Raw genomic sequence first — 22,946 nt, 5'->3', positions numbered from 1 at the left:
GTGGACGGAATGAGGCGACTTCCGGCTACACATTTCAAAATAAACTCCCGTTTGAAGGAACGATGGCCTACAATTTGATATAAATTAACAACCCACCGTGACCATCACAACTTTCCAATTATAATATAAAGGAATTACACAATTTTTTTTAATTCATTCTCATTTTCTTAATAAAATACACGTAGGCAAAAACATGATCATATATGTATTATGTAATAGTTTCAGGTAATATAATAACTGCAAAAGTTGTATTACACCAAACAGAATCCTATTCATTATATTGCACGTTTATGACAAATTATATTAACACTAAACATATTTTTTACTTTTTGCTTATTATTACAATTCCATATCTAAAATTTGATAATTTTATTGATGAGTAGCAAAGTGACAAATTCATACACTATATTTTGAAGGGAAATTACAGCACTTCCGGACATCCTAGGTTAAAATCTAACTTTATGAAGTTCCCATGTGTTTTACAATGTAGCCAGTCAATACAACGAGGATGCCCTCTGCCCTCCCTCTCAAACTGTTACTAACAGGGGGTGGACACAATAACGTGAACACCTGCACACATCTATGCATGTCATTCTTCCTGAAACTTATAATTTGACATTTTTGTTGAGATAGTGACACAGCGTGATATGTGGTAGGTCCAATAAAATAAACCTGTTCTTCATGGCATCGTTTTCCTTTTCTGGTGTTTTAAGGATGAAACCATCGGGCAGTTTTCCGAGTTATATTGTACCTTGAGAAGTTAAACTTTTTATCATTAGATATAAAAGATGTTTATTCCTTCCTACTGATGTTTCAATCAAAGCAAGGCTAGAAAGCTGTTTTGTCTATTTGCCACAGTTGGAATGATTTGAATGATTCTTGGTTGGTAACCTATCGATCACACAACATTTCAGTGTTTTTATTTTTTTCATTTTAATGCTAATCTTATTATTTTTAATCCAAATAATTTACTGAACAATGCCATACCCGGTATTCTAATACAATAATTTCAATTCCACAATCCCAATAAAACTGATGTTTAGATTGATTGTGAGAGTTCATTGTCACCAAAAACTGAGAAATAACTCCAGGTCCATTTACAACAGGGTCACATTATTTTTTTCTTCCTACCACGGTTTAAGAACGCTGTCGTAGCAGAAGCAACTTACGTTTGCCAATATCAAGCTGACAAGAAAATACAGTTTCAGATCTTTCTGGAGAGGCTTACTGGTCTGGCCCACTTGAGATCAAATTAGGGGTATGTGGCCCATGAACTAAAATGAGTTTGACACCCCTGATTTACAAGCTTTTTCTCAGATCTATTAACCCTATCTTGTGGTCTTCATGGAGATAACTTGGTTTCATACTTGGCAACAACTTTGCTGTCTCACTGACAACTTAGCAAACTCCATCCACTGAGGAAGATGACTAAAATGTGTCTGAGAACTCCTCTTCTAGCTAGTAAGTGCACCTTGAGTTAAGATTTTTCACAATTTAGACTATATTATAATCTTTTATTATTAGAAATCAGACTTGTTTCAGTGTTATCCAACTCTGGTATGCATGGCACAGAAATCTGATTGATTAAAGAATTTGTCATAGAACTGATCAATACAATGTTAGACTATGGCGAAGGTTTGACAGGCATTGGCATAACATGTAGATACAAGAAACTGGTAAATGAAACACAAATCTTGTTAGATCTTTAATTTTCCATTGCATTGCAGCACAATATATTTCAGTTGCAGGCTGAAAAAGTGGCGGATGATCCACATTCAAAGACAAACTTAATCATTGAGTTTAATAATAAGGCTACAGTACGCTTTCATCAACAACCCTGAGTACTGAGTAAAGGTGAAACCTTTACCCAAAGTTAACATAACCATGCATGAACATTCTTTGTATGCAGTTATGGTGAGAGACTCTGGTATTGGAGTGGAGTTTCCAGAAAGACAAAAAACATGGTGGGTGTGTCTGCTCTGGTAAGCAAAGATATGGGTGTTCATTTGAACAATGCAAGTGAACATCGTATTTGGGTATTTATCAGTGATTGTGTGTCTCTCTATTTCCTGGAAACAAGGCTAAGACGTCATTCAAAAGCACCACTTTGGCTTAAAGTTCAGGATCTTTTGTGATATATATTGGCAGCAACAACAGACATAAAGATACCAGACAAATTGCAGAATATGCTCTATGAGGTAGCACACATCACATTCAAAGAAGATGTAAAAAGACAAAGTAATAAATACTTGGGCAGACCACTCAATAAACAAAACCAAAAAAATTTACAAAACACACTAAACTATTTTTTGGACATGCTGTTCTCAAGCTGTCCAAAATCACACCTGAGGTAGACTTGTATAGATTTTTTGACAAGACGAGTTCTGTCTTGGTCACACATGAGAAACAATACAAACTACAAGCAACGACAAAACAGAAAACAGAGTATTAGCCATGGTAGATTGGACCCCATACTGCCGCCTAGTGAACATTATGGCAAACCCAAGCACATATTATAGGCGTAATGATCTTTAATAATGATCATTACTGATGCTTTTAAACATCCTTTGTGCTGTGTAAACAGTGGGCTTGGGCATTTAGTCCCCTTTTGCATGAAAAAAAAAGCTAATCTATCATTCTACTCATTATCATGCAGACACATCATAAACATTATATTAATACCTGTGAAAATGACACTGGATATATACAATAAAAACAACATCATGGTGATTTCTAAATTATAGTGCCATTCCAGGGCTTTTATTTTGTGATTAACTGTTTATTTTACTTTTTTTGGTGAGTCAATTTTTTTCCTTTACCTGCTTTGTTGGCTTTTTATCTACTCAGGGATTTCTTTACATTTCCCCTAATGTCTTTCTGCAACCAGACAACCACACAAAAGGCATAAGCTTTAAAGAATAGTTATGGGGCAATATGCATATTTTTGTGAGATGAGAAGGCTAGCTGTTTCAACCTTAAAGCAGCTAGCAGCTAGCAGGAACCACTGGCCTAGTTTCATTTAAAGAAATACACCTACCAACATCTATAAAGCTCACTAATTTACAAAATTGTATCTTGTTTGATTATTCCGTAACAGAAATAGAAATGTATTGTATGTAGCGGTGCACAATTAATCGCAATTTTATCGAAAACACAATATAGACTCTCAATGAAGACAAACAAACTCCAAAGCCTGAAAACTAAACAATGTGGTAGCCTAGTTAGCTAGCTAATTGGCTAATCTATTGAGCTAGCTCGGTGGCTCACAGGCCATGTGGAGGCCATGGCATAGGTGACTACAAGTTGGCATAGGTGACTACAAGTTGGCATAGGTGACTACAAGCTACATAATAACCTTTTAAAAGACTTCAACTACTAGTCAAAAACAGGCTACTACTTCTGTCTACAACAGTTTTTTATACAAGCTATAGCGGGAAAAAGTTTCTTCTGTCCCACTTCATTGTAGCTAAATATCTCATAACGACATCACCCGTCAAATACGATAGCAAAGAACAACCCCTACCAAGAAACACAATGCACATCATGCTTAAAGATACATCAAGGTGTTCAGAGTGAATGGTTCCTTTAAGACATACAAGGTTGCCACAGCATTTGCTGCTCTGTGTTTTGTATCAGAAAAATGACATAAAGTGCATGGCTCATTTGGCAGTTTGGTCTTCCGGCACCCCAAGACACTAAATTCTTAAACATCTAAAGACGTCCTGAAAGACACTATAGTTCAAAAAAGTAGAGTTAAAAAATGATGCTAAATAAACTAAATACAGGCTGAGGTCACTGAGAAAGCATTTTCACACACATAAGCCATGTTTCCATCCACACGTTTTTATGCAAAGTAAGTAATATAGAATGAAAGTGCCTCATGGACAATTCGATTGCATTTCATGAATTTCGACACAAAGTTTATACGTTAAATCTCATCGGATTTTCTCTTAATCGGTAAACGGCTTATGCGATTCATGATGATGCAAACGTTATTTGTCAAATAAATAATGAATTATAATTACGTTTTAGTTCATTTTATGTTGCAAACTGCCATGAAACGAAGAAGAAGTTTTAGGTAATTTCCGCTTTCATTTCAGACATGCCAGGTGTCAACAAAGACAGATATAAGTGGACGAAAGAGGAGACGAGAGACTTTTTTTTAAATTTAGTTTACGAGAGAAATATGACAGCTATTTTAGATAGCTGTCGTCTGGCATTTACGTGCATCTGCATCATCATAGTGATGGTTTGATAGCATTGTTGTTGTATTGTTATAGCTTGATATGTCTATCATCTGGCACATAAGCACTATTACAACTTGTGCAATATTAATCATTTGTAGGGCGCGATCCAATTTGGCTAGCAAAACTTTGTTTGCAAATGTTTGCTTGGATTTTGTGCGATTCAGTGCGAAAATGAATGAAACCACCATAAAATGTCACAAATCTATTTGATATACCAATTTCAACGCAAAACAGCATGTGACTTCACTACGCACAGGTATGTATTCGCTTTAAAGCCGATGGATCAGGCTGTTCTAATGAACTGTATGTTCGAAAAGCTACGAAAAGTTAAGCACTGTCGCATGATTTTTGTTGCCGTATCCACCACATTGACGGCTGCTGTATAAGAAAGCAGCTAGCTGCGTAGGGAGGAGGTCAGGGTGGATGGGTGGGCGTTAAAACACAGGACTTTGAAGCCAGGGAGTGGAGTTCGCTTCACGGGGAAAACAAAAGACTTTTCACCAAGGAAATGCGTGTTCCTTGGGAGTGTTTTAATTCAAACCACAATCTTTTTCCTAGACTTAACTAGTCGTTTCAGTGCCTAATCTTAACTTTCGTCACCGCATAACGCACTCAATGGTGTTTTTTGGCCCCAACGGCTCCTTCCAGGCAGCGATAAACGCATAACGCTGACTTTTTGTGGAATAAACTTAACCGTAATCTCAGCTGAAATGACTTGCGGTGCTCTGTACCCGACTCACAGTCACCTATTCTCGGGTAACTGAACCACCAACTACCGCTGACCTGAGGGAGCACCATGCGGAGCACCATGAGGAGCACTGTGGCCAGTGTCGCAGAGCTCTGTAGCAGCTAAACACATCTACTGTACTAACTACCACTGATGCGACCGAGCTGTGATGGAAGTGTGTAGCCGGCAGCATGAAGCTCTGTAGCGGCTTAAAACAGCTAGCAACTCTGAACCAGGTGGCGGTTTCTTAGTTTTCGTAAATCATACGTTTTAGTGTGCATAACTTTTCGTCCGATATCATGAATGTGTTGGTTTTATGGAAACCTTACCGGCTTTATTTGCATACATGTTTTAAGCGAGCTCCAGATAATTCGATTGACAAGTGGATGGAAACATAGCTATAGATAGAAAAATGAAAACACTGGAATGCTGTGTTTTTCTGTGCAGTGAGAATCCAGTTAGGTTGTAGATTTGTAAAAATGACACAGAGTATACTGTCAGCAAACAATTACACGGTAATAGAATTATCAGAATGTGTCCAAAAAAGTTAGGACATACTGCACGGCATGTGCACAAAAGGAAGCCGAAGCTTTGCAGAATTTGCGATGCATTGGTATTGAAAAAGATATTTCTGAATGCCAGCAGTCTATGATCACAGCACGAATCAAATGTAACTATTAAAGCTGGCAAATGTTCAGTCTGCCCTTCAGGGAGGACAACTCTGAATAAATAGTGAATATTAAAAAAAGATAATATCTGTGTACATTCAGCCCCCTCACTAAAATGAGTGAAGGCAAGTTAATAATAAGTAATAACTGAGCAAATATTGTTTAAGTGAATAAATCCCTGATACATGTGTGAACATTCCCTTCAGATTAATACTGTTTTGCAGACAAAGTCTGCCATACAATCAATACTGGTCTTGCATATAAATTCAAATAATGAAATGGCAACTTGGTAATTAAGACATCCTTTTTATCACTTGTGAAATAATGTTTACAGCGGAATATGACAGCAGCTGGCATCAACCTCAGTAGGAAAGTGGAGGTTATGGCAGTTATGCTGTGACATTCACTTTTCACTTAATACCTGAAAATGTTTTCTGATAAAAGGTGGCCATAAATATTTTGCAGTTCGGGATATGTTTTCTCGCTTACATTCACATGTTGGATTGTTTAGCTCGTCTTTCAAGTTAAGTAGCCTAGTTACTTTTTTTTAAACTTATATTGTGATATTCTGAGAAAAAGGTTTTACGGGAGAACAAAAAGTTCTAACTTTACAAGAAAATAAATTGGAATATTATGAAAATAAAGTCATAGTATTACATAAAATGTTTGTCACATTTTTCACTTGACTTCTCAAAATATTTCGATTTTTTAATACTTTGCAGACACCCTAATACTCTTGTCACAAAAAGGGGATAATAAAAACAGGGTATAATCTTGTCAGGTGTTGCTTATAAAGGGATTTTTTTTTATCAAATCCCCGTTCTGAAACCAGACACAACATTCCGACTTCTATGGGTTTGAAGGCCAATACCGACATTTCTAGACAAATGCCGTAGACACTTTGTTTTGTTACACTTATCAATATCATGAACTTTAATATTGTTTGTGCCATGAAAGTCAGTGAGAGAGTTTTAACCCTGTGGAACAAGGGTAAAAGACTCAGCAGGCAGACACGCTTTGCAACGCTTCACTTAGGAAACTGTATTTAAAGTATTAAAAGTAAAGGTACTCAATGCAGAAACCAGTTGTGTGTTTAATGGTCTAATCATTTCAGCTGGACTTGTAAGCCGGTATATTGTTGGCTAGTTTAAAGCTATGTCTCCCCCACGATGAATTCTAAGTAATAACAACAATTCTGTCAGTGCATCCACATGATACAAGCCTTCCGTGATTGCGCAGTTCATGCAGTTGCTAGTAGCCAAGGAGGACACGGAGGATTAAAAAAACATGATGGACTCTTCAGAAGAGGTCATTACCTTCACTCGAGTTTCTCCGCGGGAAACTCACCGGACGCCACAATCTTCTGAACATAATCCTACTGAGAAATCCAGAGAGAGTTGTGTGGAGCTGAGAGTCTTAACTAGCTTTGTAGCAACTCATTTGGCAATGGCTTGAATGTAACGGACGTTCATTAATATCATAACGTTACGCACTAAAGCTTTAATTTATAATAAAACATCAGATCAGAAATGTGTTTTGTGTGCAAAAGTAACTAGTAACTAAAGCTGTCAGATTAATGAAGTGGAGTAAAAAGTACAATATTAATAATATAAAGTACAAGTACCTCAAATTCATACTTAGGTACAGTACCTGAGTAAATGTACTTAGTTACATTCCACCACTGATAAATTGCACCTGTGCTTTCCCTGTTCTGATATATGAAAACATCTGCTAAAAAAAGGTCTATTATACCCATTATGCAGGTTTTATAGAACACGCTGACATAGACTCCTGTCAAATATCTACGAACCCATATATCAGTCAAGTCTACTCTGGTGCTTTAGGCCACACACCCTGTGTGTGTGCAATGCTTTGGAGAGTTATAAACCCCCCCCCCCCCAAAAAAAGGCTCAGTTAACAGAGGCACAGGTCATGTCAGATCAGCCCAGGGACTTGATATCTGGTGTTACTACACGGCTGAACTAGCACTGAGTCGGATTGTTTCATTTCAAAGCTAAGACACTTATCTGAGGTGGGAAAAGAACTTGGAAAGAAAAAGAAAAATAAGTTTTCAAAGTGGACATGTCTGCCAGCACTCTATTGAAGAACCCATCACACCCGTACCACAGTGATGACCCTGATGTTGCCGCTCTATAAATAAAACCTGAGGTAGCTCTTCTGTATAAGCAGTGTTCCAGTGGACACCCTCACAGTTTCCCTCAGTGGTTCACTCTGAGGGTGGCCTGGCTCTGCTCCTCTTCTTCTTCCTGGTCCCTCTGTGAGGTAGGGGTTCCCTGAGAGATTGGAGACGAAAGCTGCTGCTGCCGCTGCTGCTGCTGCTGCGCTTTGAGTGGACAGCTGGCCACCATGTGGGAAACACTCTGACAAAAATGGCACTTTTTGGGCTGAGGGGGCAGCTGACACTCTTTGGCATGATGGCCGGGTCCTTCGCAGTTGTAGCATCTACAATGAACAGAAGGCAGAAAATCAGAGACCTCAGAGGGACGATTGCAGTTTTTCTCGGATACTTTGGCACAATTGCTGAATGCACATCATCACTCTCCGAACACTGTGTGCAATTCTCACAAACAAAAATGTTTCATATTTTCAGTCATCTGGCTTTGTCATAACACCACAAGAACTGACAACAAGTGAATCTTCATCTTCATTTTTAGTGGAAGGAAATTACAAATGAAGATTTTTGAACACAAAACACAGGTCGTTTATAAAATCTGATGTTTTGTTATATATTAAACTAGCCAACAATATAACAGCCTACTGCTGTCAATTGTGATTTCCATTGGATCAGAGTACTGTCACTTGGCTGCCTGTTCTGCCAATCTTCCCAGCCCTTGTCACATGACCAATTAATGTTTCCATGATGACTATCTAAAATTCTGATACCATGGAACCAGCACTGGAATTGTTTTGTTTTTTTTAAGTGGCAGACTGAGAAAATGTGTATTGTATTCGGATATAGAATTTGTTTAAAATGAAAACAAGTGAAACTAAGAATGAATGTGATGTTTTATTTAGCAGAATTACATTATGTTGTTCTGTCCTATCCAACATTTCCTATATTTATAAGCAGATTTTCTATGCTGTATCTAGCTAACAATATAACGGCTACAAGTCCAGCTGAGATGATGAGACCATTAAACACACAACTGGTTGGATCCTTTACACTTTCTACAATGGGAGGATTCTTCTGCATTGAGTACTTTAACTACATACATACTACATCCTTTAATATAAGTAACATTTCCAATGCAGGACTTTTACTTGTAACAGAGTATTTTTTACAGTGTGGTGTTACGTCACAGTTTTGACAAGTAGCTGGTTTTCATTTCAGTCTGAATCCAATTCCATCTGCAGTGAAGTAATTAGATTCCACCATCAGAGGGCAGCACAGCCCAGCTTTGCGTTCAGATCCCTGGGTCTCTTCACTTTTCTGTCACTATGCATCCACATCAACTGCAGCCCCAGTGGAGGCAGCTGTTCAGGGATTCAGCTAAATTGATCTCCTTCCCTGAACGGCGTTGCAAATTGTGTGAAGAGGATTAAGGCCAATGTGAAAAATGTGGACATCTGATTTCTGAGTTCAGAGTCAGAATTCTGAGAAAAAAAGCTCATAATTGTGACTTTAAAGAATATAGAATTCTGACTGTATTCTCGTAATTCTGACCAGTGGTGGAAGAAGTATTCAGATCCTAAAAAGTACTAATACCACACTGTAAACAATACTATACAAGTAAAAGTCCTGCATTGAAAATGTTACTTAAGTAAAAGTATGCAAGAATCATCAGGAAAATGGATTTAAAGTATTTAAAGTAAAAGTACTCAATGCAGAAGAATCCTCCCATTGTAGAAAGTGTAAAGGATCCAACCAGTTGTGTGTTTAATGGTCTCATCATCTCAGCTGGACTTGTAGGCCGTTATATTGTTGGCTAGATACAGCATAGAAAATCTGCTTATAAATATAGGAAATGTTGGATAGGATAGAACAACTAAATGTAATTCTGCTAAATAAAACATCACATTCATTCTTAATTTCACTTGTTTTCATTTTAAACAAATTGTATATCCGAATACAATACACATTTTCTAAAGGCTCAGTCTGACACTTAAAAAAAAAAAAAAAAAAAAAAAATTCCAGTGCTGGTTCCATGGTATCAGAATTTTGGATAGTTATCATGGAAACATTAATTGGTCATGTGACAAGGGCTGGGAAGATTGGCAGAACCATAGACATAATATAGAGCAGAACAGGCAGCCAAGTGACAGTACTCTGATCCAGTGGAAATCACAATTGACAGCACTCTAGCCCAATGGATTGGGGATATGTTGTTTTCTATCTTTTCCTTAAACTGCACCGCAAACAACAACTGGTGTGGCAAAAATTCAGCCCAATTCCCAAATCAGCCGGGCGCAACCAATAAGGGGCTCAGATCACTGAATCTGTAAAGTGTCTGCCCATATTTCATAGAACAGAGCCATCATTAACCTCTGCTAGGGCAAGACATAATGGCATTCACATGAACAAAACTTTTTAATTGCAATTTACTAGGAATATGTCATTTAAAGCAGGGGTCTTCAATGTTTTTTTAAGCCAAGGACCCCTTTACTGAAAGAGAGACGGACCCTACTACATATATTATAAAAAAATAAACTGGGCCAACAATAACGTGTATGGCGGCCTAAAGCCTTTATACATACCTTTTTTGCATAGAATACTAAGCTATTAAAATAGCCTAATAATTGTTGCCATGATTTTACAAATCATATTTTAATTTTAAACATACATTTGGCACAGTGAATCCCTAGGATTAATGTATCTGTGGATGGCTACCTTAGTGAATACCTTACCTACAGGCCAGTAAGCAGTGGGGAATATGTTGGATTCATGTTAAGACTTTTTAAGTTTTGAAAAAACTTTTAAAATTGAATAATTTGGTGGCCCCAATTTGGTTCTCTGATTTAAAGAGACATTTTTAAAACAATTATTGATCATATTCTCCCAATGGGATGAAATGCAATAGATGAAATGTAATGCCCATCCAGCCATGCTGTTGCAGTTAACAGGTCAGAGCATGTACAGTATGAATCTCCACACAACGAGCTGGCATGGTTGACCACAACACTCCTGCTACCGTTTGTTGATCTGGTGCTAAATGTGTATTGGTACCAGTAAATCAATGTTGAGAAAGCTAATGATCAGAAGCTAAGTGAAATCCTGTGGGTGGACTCATTAGGGCAGGATGAATAAGGCAAGTGAGGCTCAAGCACTGTGTACTGTGACACAAAGAGACACTGACCACTTAAGCAGGGGAGCAAAACCCATTGATTTTTTACTGGCCCTGCTGGTTTTTCCCTTTCTGCAGTCGAACAAGAAATTAAAAGGCAAACAAATGACATATCACAGTCTCCTGTCTCCAGATTGCTTTAATACTGCGCAGTAATAAATGGAAACCAAGCACATTTCAATCTAACACACTAAAGCACCTTTTGGTCAGCTGTACATGGACACAAGTGTAAATTTACAAACTGTGGACACTGTGGAGACTGTTAAAGAGCTCATTTTCAGCGACATATTTGTACTCTTGGGGTCTACTAGAATAGGTTTACATGCTTTGATGTTCAAAAAGCTCGTTCGAGATAAGCTGCGCCTCGCCTGTAAAGTGGTGAAGAGCAGGCGGTGGCAGCTGGAGGGGCGGTGACAAAAAGCTGCAAAACTTTTGCTTATGGAAAACCAAAAAAGAGCGAGTCGAGTCATGCTGTACCATGCAGTGGAAGAGCAGCATTACTGTGTCTGTCTGCTGTTGTGGTGCTGAGCAGCACCGTTGGTTTATCAGAGCCATTTCACTGAAAACAGCTGCTGCAGAAGGAAATCAGGTTGATGAGAGCGGCGAGAGTGAACCGAAACAGTAAAGTTACTGGTCGTAAAAAAAAAAAAAATAATGAGCTGAAAGATGCTAAAACGCCATGTAGCTCTGAAGGGAAGTGCAAAGTCGAGTGGAATATATAGTTTATATTAAAAAGAAGTCTACTACACTACTTGTGATTGTCAGTTTGGGTCTTTTTCATGGACTTAAAATATATTAAAAAAATATAATATGAGTCTTTTTTTATTTCAACCTGTGAGATAGAGAGTGATGAAACCCAGACCGAGCCCAGGGGCACGTTCAATCCCAAAACGGTGTTCACCGTGTTGCTACGGTTTCCTGGCTGAAAGGACATGTCTCCTTGAAATGGTGTGGCTTTGAGTTCTGTTTTTTCTCTGGTTTGGTGGGCGTGTCTCTGGTTTATTGGCTGTGTCACAGGTGATAGCCAATCAGCAGAGACGTGCCTGCAAACTCCTGGTAATAAAACGGCAGAGCGCTTGGGCACACAACAGGGTTTCAGTTTTAAAATAAACATGTTGCTACGTTTTTGTCGGGGGCTGGATCATCTCACAGCTAACCCCCACTTCCTTCCTCTCTTGGTCCCCCCTTCTCCCCCCCCATCAGGGCTCAGTATTGATCAGCGAGGATGGCAGAAGGAGCTCCTTTGTTTCAACACAACTGTGACCTCTGATCCCTGACCCCCGCTCGCTCGCTCCCCTACCCTCCCCTCCACCTCATTTGCACACCACATCCCATTGTTGCTATGGCAATGGTGACCTCTGACCTCTCTCGGGCACCTACATCTGTTATCAATTAAACGGATAGGACTCTTTTCCTCTTCTGAATACTACATTTATGTTTGGGAGAAAAGAGGGAACATGTGAATGCAATCAAACCTATGGCGGGGGGTGTTTAAGGACAGGAAGTGGTGGGATTGTTTTTATCACTGCCCACCATGATTAATGGAGTTCAACTTAATAAGATGCTATCACATTTATAACCTTGTTGGGTCTTAACGGGATACAATCTGCAAAACAAAACTCCTTTATTCTTAGGTTGTAAGTAGGAACATCTGAATAAAATCAAATCCAGCAGGTATTTAAAGATTAAAGAATTCATTTTATCACTTCCAGCCGTGATTAATATGGTCAAATCTACAAGATGCTATCAAATGAATAGCCGCGCTGAATCTTTGATTGCCCAAACAAGCTTCGATTGCAAATAGCGTTCGTTTACAGGTTCATTTATAGCGTTAGAATATGTGTTTTGTAATACAGAGATAAACTTTGAAGTGATAATTAGGGTTGGGCATCGTTTTGATTTTAACAATTCTTGATTTAACAAGACTTACCTGTCACCCTTGGAGCGTCGTTTCTGGGCGCTCTTCGGTCTTCTCTCGCTGCCCAGACATGGTGCTCCGTTGGGCCCGGTAACCCGGACAGAATCCAGCCCTTTGGATGATTTCTTAAAGGTGAACTCGACGGCCTCACCTTCTCTGAGGCTGCGGAAGCCCTCCATGTGCAGTTTGCTCTGTTAACGAGATAATAGAAAGAGTGAACAAGGGTCAAATTAAGGCTGAAAACATCCGCTAACAATCTATTGAGCCCGATGGACCGATAAGGGAACTATGGGTAATATAATGGGTCATGTGACTAGATTTTGGTGTTGGAAGCGTTCTTTTTTCTGTTTATACACAGTCCGTGTGGAGGCGAAAGAGGCGGAGCGCATTGGCCTCAATGCAAACTTGGAACCCATCTGTGGATATATACACATAATGTATGTAGATACCGCATTGGCCGCTGCTGTTTATTGGAGCAATACCTTTCTCATCTGTGAAATATTATTATTGCTTAGTTTGGCATTTAATTTGCATTAACATCCAAAAGGACAGAAAAAACTCACACAAAACCCAGTCTTTAAGGTCTTAACGAGTCACATGTCCATCCATAAATGGCGGCGGCAGAGACACATCTCACAAGACAGAGGCGGTATTTATGTGTATATATATATATATATGGGTAGCCGATGGGTTCCCATAGTTATATATATATATATATATATATATATATATATATATATATATATATATATATATATATATATATATATATATATATATATATATATATATATAATGGGAACTATGGGAACCCATCGGCTATCGTCTGACAACAATTTAGCTTTTAATTAGATGTTGCTAGATGTTTTCCCCAGTTTCAAAAAGCAAAGACCAATAACAGCCCAGCCAGGGGTGTCTTCGTCCAATCAGGTGTTCAAGGCAAGGAATTGGAAATAAAAATAGGAGAGTCGGGCTCTGTCCAAAGGTAACAGAAACGGCCATCAGCAGCTCAAAAGCTCACCAATTAACATGTTAGATCTCCTTTATTTGATCTGTACAAACACTAAAGTGTAAAAACAAGTTGTGTTTTTATTAGGGGTTATGTGCAGGAATATTTCTTGGCTGGTGTTCCCAACATATCAAGTTTCTATTTGTTTCCCGTTTTAAGTACCAGTTGTGATTTGCTGATCTGTTGTCGATTGCTAATGCCTCATTTGGACTGTGTAGACTGTAGGGGAATGTGTGGCTTACGCTCGTCCATTACAACTTCGGACTTGACTGAAGCTACAACGTGTCCGTGTTTTACTCTCTATTTTCCTCTTTACAGGGACGCAACACTACACGGTGAACACGCCAAACACCAGCTGTACTTTAGGGGGGGGAAATGACATGAATTTTGATATAACTTACTTTCCCTTTAAACTCGATAAGACAATGCTATCACTAGCCTATAAATGGTTTAAAGTAAATACAAAGTAAATACCGTTTTAATGTAAACAGTACTTCTTTTGTTGTCTCAGAATGGTCTCCTGCTATTTCTCTCTATGGATTTGGTACTCACATATTTTCTTGCTGTACTTTCAACTGCAAAGACCAAATTTTCAAACAGTTTCATTCTAGTTTTAAGATTATTTCCCATTTTGACTCCCCCTTGGTACAAAGATAAGATAAGATAGGATAGACTTTATTAATCCCACACTGGGGAAATTCCTGTGCTACAAAGCACTCTCTGCCACTGTATCACTGCTGCTTTTTCACACCAGATGGAAATTGAAGAAAGTGCGCGGTAGGATGGTGGCGGAGAAAGTTCAAACATTGTTCGACCACGACTAAATGAAGAAAACATCCATCCACCAAACAATAAAAGTAGTCTGTCTGGGATCAGCCTGCAGCAGCCGCAAGCCAACCAGCAACCAGCCTTAATGCTCATTTGTTTCTGAATACACATTAAAGCTGCTGCTGGCTGAGCTGGAGGAAATATAGAATGTAAACCTGCTGACCAGTATGACCACAGCTGTGAAAGGCTCTGTTGACTGCACTTTATATTGTACATGGGAACAACAACTTCACTGTAAAAAAAAAAGTCCTTTTGTTACTCTCAACAATAGCTCACTATAGAGCTCAGCAGTGAGGTCCTGGAAGTGAAAATCCCATTCCAATTCATCATTCAGATTTTGATTATTAGCCATAACGTCTTAACCATCCAAGTCAGTCTGCATGAAATCAACCTTGTTTTAAGAGAAAACTTGTTTGATACGGGATGTCATGGAGAAGTACTACACAGCAAATTAGCAGCCCTAGTCAGTGGGATTCAAATTGACAAAAGGGCTTGGTAGATTGTCGAACTTGCTGAAACCGACGATCACTTTACCCCATTTTTTTAGGCAGCGATCGGCCAAGTGTATAGAGGTGTGAAAGCTCTCACACGCAACACATCATGCAGCCTAGTTAGTTTAGTTAGTTAGAAGCATACTGAGGCCTTAAGCTATGACAAAGTCTGCGCATATTGTATCATTTGCTACCAGAACCTTCAAACCTGCTGCATTTCACGTGTGTGGAGAACTATCTGACACGCAGAGGACCTCGAACATTGATCACAAATCTGCCCTAATGTGATGCTATCTGTTCGAATTCCGCTTCCAAATGAATATCTTTTTTTCTTTAAAGATTTTTTGTGGCTGTTTTTTTTTTTTTAATGCCTGTATTTATAGGACAGATTAAAGCTATAGTGCGTAGTTTATGTTGCCCCCATGAGGAATTCTAAGTAATGACAACACTATTGGCACCGACATGATACAAGCCTGGGTGATCGCGTATGCGCCACTACCCCTACTCCTTCACACAGTTGCTAGTAGCCAAGGAGGACACAAAGGATTAAAAAAACATGATGGACTCTTCAGAAGAGGTCATTCTCTTCACTCGTGCTTCTGCACGCGAAAGTCACCGGACGCCATAATCTTCTGAACATAGTCATACTGAGAAATACAGAGCGAGTTGTGTAGAGCTGATAGTCTTAATTAGCTTTGTAGCACCTCATTTGGCAATGGCTTGAATGGAACGGACGTTCATTAATATCAAAAAGTTACGCACTAAAGCTTTAAGTCAGGAAAGTGGAAGAGAGAGGGGAAATGACATGCAGCAAAGGGCCTGCTGCAACAAGGATTGAGCCTCTGTACAATTTTGAATTGCTCATAATAACAACACGGACTACAATCTCCCAATCAGATCGAACCTCTGCACCCCAAATTGACATCAACGATTTACTGAAGCCCAAAACAAGCATGTGCAGGGCCCTTATCCCCTCTCTTTCATCCCATGATTTACAGTAACCTGAGACGCCACAAGGCTCCATATGGGAGGTGCGACTGAAACCCAGGGTTGGGTGGGCTCCCTGATGCTTTAATGACTTTCTAACAGGAAGCAGGGCTGGTTGGGGAGAGGAAAGAACCTTGTTATCTCTGCTTTAGCCTCTAACCCCTTTAAAATAGAAATGTTTGAGCTTGACACCTTTGAGGTTCCGCAGCACAAAACTGTCTGGGTGGTGAGGTGAGTGGGGGTGACTCGGCCACAGCTGACTTTAAAGTGCTCATATTATGCTTTTTGGCTTTTTCCCTTTAATTTATTGTGTTGTATATCTTTTTTGTGCACGTTATAGGTTTCCAAAGTGAAAAATCCCAAAGTCTCCCCCAAAGGGACTTACCATCTCCAACAGAAAACCCTGTTCACAAACTGCTCCAAACAGCTCTATTGTAGTCCAGCCTTTACTTCAGAGACAAACGTGGTCACTTTGTAACACACGTTATAATGCTCGCCTAGCTGCTAGCATGGCACGCCCTCATACTCTGCTTCTGACTGGCTAGTAGTCCTTACCTAGGTACTGTCAGGGCACGCCCTCATACTCTGCTTCTGACTGGCTAGTAGTCCTTACCTAGTTACTGCGCATGTGCGACTCCCAACAAAGATGGAACAGAAGTGAGATGTCTCACTCTGTAGCTAAAACAGAGAGCTCAACACACAGGGTGAAAAGGGGAGCTTCAGCAATGTGCAGTCCAACAAATATATGGTGTTTTTTGAAAATTAAACCATGTAAACCTATTCTGATACAACCTCTAAATACAATTATGAACCTGAAAATGAGCATAATATGAGCACTTTAAGATGTGTTAAACTTGACACAAGTAGGTAATTTGATACAAACACACATTCATTTTACAAGTTGCTTTTGTGGGATAATCCCTGACTTTACTACAGAGAGAGGGGTGTTTTCCTCTTGCCTGAAGCACAGCTTCCTAAAAAGAAGCTACAGCCGGAGAATGTTTCAGTTTTGCTTGAAACTTTACTTAAAGGGTCAATTCCTTCTTTTTTTTTTAACCTGGACCCCATTCGCCCATGTATTTGTGTCTAATCTTTGAAAACTTAATCTTGTTTAGGGCCACCAAAAATCTATGGCCAGCCCTGCAAGAAAGTCAAATGTAGCCTACTTTTAACAAGTGAACGTGCACACATTTCTGTATAGGTGCACATTTTATTTTGAGTATCTGCTGTCAGTTTAACACTGACACCAAATAGCTAGTCTATATCCTTTATGTTCCACTTTCGAGATTGCTCCATTGCTGATGGAAATTTTGGGCTTCCTTTGTGTTGGCGTTCTAACCTCTGGTGGATTTGTGAGGACTATGGTTAACTGCTCCTCAGATCTCTGCAGGGTAAATCCAGACAGCTAGCTAGACCGTGGCTCCGTCCGGTGCTTAGCATCGCCTAAGACGATAGTGATTGGTTTAAAGAAATGCCAATAAACCAGAGCACGTTTTTCTCCTATCCCGGAATGCTGTGTGGACTAGCCAGAGCCTCCTCCACAGTGCTGTGGAGGAAGGTCTGGCAATGCGAGACTACCAATTAGATATAGCCAAGCTACAAATATTGTGTAACATTAAGCTGCATATTAAACTGGGCCTACAATAACGTGTAGAGCGGCCTAAAGCCTTTACCACATACCTTTTTATTGCATAAAATACTAAGCAATTAAAATAATAAATTTTGGGATGATTTTATAAATCATGTTTCAATGTTGAACACTCAATTGAAAGCAAAGTGAATCCTTTAAACCAACTGTATCAATGGATGGCTGCCTTAGTGACTACCTAACCTATAAGCCAGTTAGCCTATCATTAAAGGACAATTCTGGCGCAAAATGAACCTAGGGGTTAATGACACATGATTACCGAGTCGACCGTTCTCTGGGATATGTTTTCATGCTAATCGAATGTGATCAGTTTTAGCTCAAAAACTGCCATGCTACCGTGGAAGTGCTATTTTGAGCCTTGATAGTGGTGGACTCGGTAATCATGTGTTATTAACCCCTAGGTTCATTTTGTGCCGGAATTGTCCTTTAATGTTTTTTTTTTTCACAAATAGGTTTTTAGATTAGATTTATATTAAATTTACATTTGCTAATATTATATTATATATTATATATATTAGCAGTAACTCTGATGACCCCCTAGGGGTCCCGGGCCCCCTTTTGAAGATCTCTGGGCTAGTGAAATAAAGCTGAAATGTGTGACAGACAGATGTGACAAGCAGCAGCGTCTCACCTGGTGGACGAAGACGTCAAGCGGCGGCTCCAGAGCAGCTCCGTCCCGGCTGCTCATGGACAGGAAGCCGAAGCCCAGCCGCATGTTGAACCACTTGCAGCGGCCGCTGCCCCGGGACAGAGCTGCATCCTGCTCCTGGCTCTGCGGGCAGCCTGCTGCAAACACAGGAGACAGGGATACACAGTCAGGGGGGCGGGGCTAGAAGGGGGACATGGGGTGGCACCGCCCACCCCCCACCCCCCCTCTGAAATATGAGTGGATCAGAGTACTGTCACTTGGCTGCCTGTTCTGCCAATCTCCCTAGCCTGTGTCACATGACCAATTAATGTTTCCATGATGACTGTCCAAAATTCTGATGCCATGGAACCAGCCCTGGAATTGTTTTTTTAAAAAGAGTATAGATATATAGAAAATGTGCATTGTATTTGGATATACAATTTGTTAAAATAAAAACAAGTGAAATTAATAATCAATGTGTTTTATTTAGCATAATGACATTGTGTTGTTCTATCCTATCCAATATTTCCTATATTTCTAAGCAGATTTTCTATGCTGTAGCACAGAACATACAAAGGGGGGGGGGGGAGGGGTGGTAGGCCTACATTGTAATAGGGCCGTGGCTAATTTTCATTTTATAATCAGTTTATTTGCAGATTCTTTGCCCGATTATCAATTAATTGTTTAGTTTATAGGCTAAAATGACAAACAATAGTGAAAAATGTGCATTACAATTTGCCAAAGCTCAAGATGCCATATTCTTATTACACTTGTTTTGTCTAAAGAAAGTCCAAAATATATTTTTAATTCAGGCTACTAGCATAAAAGATAAGAAAACATTTCGAGTTTCGCATTTTGCTTTCAAAATAATTTAATCGATTATTTTCCGCCTTTCGCCTTCCTCTTACTTTTCTTCTTCTCTGCTCTATTACTTTACTCACACTACAACTGCTGAAACGAGATGAACTGGAGTTAACCCAGCACTGACATCCTTAATGAGGTAACTTAAAAATAACAATAAACTGGTTTAAAAAAAAACATTTAAAAAAAATCTATCTTCACTAATTATTATTCAAATGATTGTTTCAGCAATAAATAATGTTGATTATAATACATTCAGTATTTTGTTCACTATTTATGATCTAATACAATATGTAACTGATATTTATATCGATTATATATATTCTCTCCCTTTTTTTTTACAATAACAGAGCAAATGATATATGAAATAACACAAACTAACCAAATAAAATGCATCTTCCATCTCTTCTGACAACATTAAATCGCATAAAAGCCAAATCTGTATGGAAGCAAATTTTTTTAATTAGATTAGATTAGATGTATTTGTCATAGTTCCTTGTGTACTTACATACATTAAAGAAAATGAAAAGACTGTTCTCCACCCGCCACTTGCAGTGCAACAGGAAAACCTGTAAAACTGGGATTGGAAGTTCTCTGCTCTGCTGTCCGCCTCCTACACCTCCATCTTCATTCTACCTCCACATCAACAAAAAGCCAACCTTCCCCCCAGACACCAAGTCATGGCAGCACTTCTGGAGAGAGCTCTGTGAGCACCCAGCCCCTCAGAGAGGAAACAAGGAGACAATGCAAACCCTCCCTTTTGGCCTCTTTTCTATTCAACCTTCCTTCCTTCTTTCAGAGCATCAGCATACCTTCTGCCATGGTGTGGAGCTTTCCTCAGCCTCCTGCAGCCTGCAGAAACAGAATATCAGATGAAATAAGGTAAATGCATGCTGGATATCCGTGCACGTGCATGTGTGTGTGAGTAATCCTCCAGGAGAAAGAATGCCTTCTCACAGCTTCCTGCTCTCTTCTTCTTGCACAATATGCAGAGCCCCCCCCCCCCTTTGACCCTCCTACCTCTGTTAACCCCCACCATACACACACACACACACACACAACTTTTCGGTCAAGTCCACGTGATAAATCACGCATGTCCAATAATATGGAGCCAAAGCAATTGACAAAACGACCAATCAGGGCTTGGACATTTTGTCCCCCCCTCTTCCAAAACACACACACACACACACACACACACACACACACACACACACAAAAACATGGTGTTTCCATTCCATTTTCATAATTTTAATCCACGTTTTAATCTCTATGAACAAATAACAAATGACGTGTCAGTACAAACAGAATAAATAAAAAATGTAAAACTAAATGAACTTGTTCAAAAGCACAAGGAGATTTGAGAGTGGACTGCCCTTCTGATACTACGAGCCACACATAAATGTTGTACTTCACAAATGTAGCCAAATTGTAAAAAGTGATAAATAATAATGAGGGTGTTTGATGGTGTTGCATGTTAAAGAGATAAGTAAAGTCAGAACAATACTGAGGCAACTGAGAATAATTCATGTTAGTACAGTCAAAGCTAAGCCATGGCAAAGTCTCTGCATTTAACGTCACTACTATGAAACTAAATCCCACAATGTTTTACTTACAGCATTCCATTCATTTAATAATGATTACCAATAAGGCATAAAACTATAATGACATGCATTACTAATATCAATTTTTAATAATGATATAAACGAATGGATTGTAACGTGTTTAAATCTTGTTATCATTTACTCTTCTGGCTCTGGGTACTGTCTGCATTTGGGTTCTAAATAGTCATTCCCCCCTAGCAGTTATATTCCATTCATTAATGAATTGCTTAACCCAAATTTGGGAGGGAATCCCTCAATTTTAACCTTAACTAGGAAATTTAAGGTTTTTCGAAGGGTGGTATTTAGGTATTTGTAATTGCTTAAGGGGCTTTCAGCCCTTAAAGGGGCTAGATATTTTGAATGAATGGGATTTACTTCACACAGCTCGGCAGACCGTTCCCCAACTCGTCAAATACCGACACTTTGTCACAGCCCTCGGTGTCTGATTGACGCACAAGGCACTCATGCACTAACATGCACTCACATGCACTAACATGCACTCACATGCACTAACATACACTAACATGCACTAACATGCACTCACATGCACTAACATGCACTAACATGCACTAACATGCACTCACATGCACTAACATGCACTCACATGCACTAACATGCACTCGCATGCACACGCAGCCGGACCGGCTCGCGAAACAAAGAACAGAGAAGCTCAGATTCTAACACACAGAGAGGGAGTGTGACTTTATTCTCTGCTCAGGACGCCATTACTCCAACATAAAGTTACATAGCAAATATTTGTTTACTGCTATATTAAATATCGAGAACAGTCTGTTTAAAATTGCTATTAATTCATGCCGAAAGCCCATTATACCCATTTATATATTACAATCCATTCATTCATTAATTAATTTCCTCCAGGTCATCCGGGTGAACCTAATAAATACCTTAATACTGAATAGGGATTACTTAAAATGTCATAGTTTTTTTTTTATTTTAACCACTTAATCACCTTAAACTGATGAAACATAATATATAACAATAACAACATATTTATTGTGTAAATTTAGGGGAAAGTCATGTATCAATTAAGGTCTGCTAAATTTGGTATTCAAGGGCTTTTTGAAGTTAAAGTGTTTTTAAGGGGTTTAGTTTGGGCCTTTTCAGAACAGCTTAAATGGCCCAAGAACACCTTAAATTGATAATTGATAATGAATGAATTAGTGAAATACTTGAAATGAATGTTTAAATTACAGTAAGAAGTCACGTACCACTTAAAATGTACTCTAGTGGCTTTTAAAATGAAGGCGTTAACGAATGAACAGAAAAATAAGGGGATTTCTGTGGCCACTTAGTGATTAAAATTCTCTTCCGGCTATCATCATTTTCTGACATCTAACAAACTACCACTATATAGTGCAATGAAGTGTTAAACTTACGTTTGGTCATCTTAGAGGAAACCCTGGTCCTGAATGTTCTCTGGATGAGCAGCATGTGTACATTAGTGCTGCGTTTATGTAGCCTCCTCCAGGGGAATTATACAAACTAACAGGTGATATTCAGACACCGGATGGTATGATTCTTTCAGGATGAGTCATATTTTTTGCAGACGAAATGCAGCTTTTTGCATTGCCTCTGCTGAGATGAGTCACATCCACCTGTTACAGTTTGTGAAAAGAGAAATGGTGGCCTGTTGGAGTCATTCACTCACACTTATTAATAAGTAATTAGTAGCTTTCAAGCAGCTGGACAGCACCGCAAACCTGCTCTCATCACTGCTGAGTCATGGAACTTCCTGTAACGATGATCACACTTTGTGTGTTTGTGTGTGTGTGTGTTTGTGTGTGTGTGTGTGTGTTTGTGTGTGTGTGTGTGTGTGTGTGTGTGTGTGTGTGTGTGTGTGTGTGTGTTTGTGTGTGTGTGTGGTGTTTGTGTTTGTGTGTGTTTGTGTGTGTGTGTGTGTGTGTGTGTGTGTGTGTGTGTGTGTGTGTGTGTGTATTTCAGGAGGAGTTCCAATCTTAATATTCAGGTGTAAAGGTGGGAAGAGGAATTGTTGAATTGTTGAATTCCAT

At 39.2% G+C, this 22,946-nt stretch overlaps 1 protein-coding gene across 1 annotated transcript; it reads right to left on the bottom strand.

The window, feature by feature from the left end:
* Positions 1–7,324: 7,324 nt before the first annotated feature.
* Positions 7,325–20,187, bottom strand: LOC120571721 (protein lin-28 homolog A-like). The gene is made up of 4 exons (XM_039820794.1): positions 20,128–20,187; positions 18,458–18,612; positions 12,876–13,054; positions 7,325–8,105 (listed from the first exon to the last, which is right to left on the bottom strand). Exons 1-4 carry the CDS (start codon positions 20,135–20,137, stop codon positions 7,862–7,864), a joined length of 588 nt encoding a protein of 195 aa, XP_039676728.1. The 5' UTR covers positions 20,138–20,187; the 3' UTR covers positions 7,325–7,861.
* Between the last annotated feature and the right edge of the window lie 2,759 nt (positions 20,188–22,946).

The sequence above is a fragment of the Perca fluviatilis genome, chromosome 13 (assembly GCF_010015445.1).
Source record: "Perca fluviatilis chromosome 13, GENO_Pfluv_1.0, whole genome shotgun sequence".
NCBI classification, from domain to species: Eukaryota; Metazoa; Chordata; class Actinopteri; order Perciformes; family Percidae; genus Perca; species Perca fluviatilis.
The sequence above is the reverse complement of the archived record's forward strand: the minus strand, read 5'-3'. Positions and strand labels throughout refer to the sequence as shown.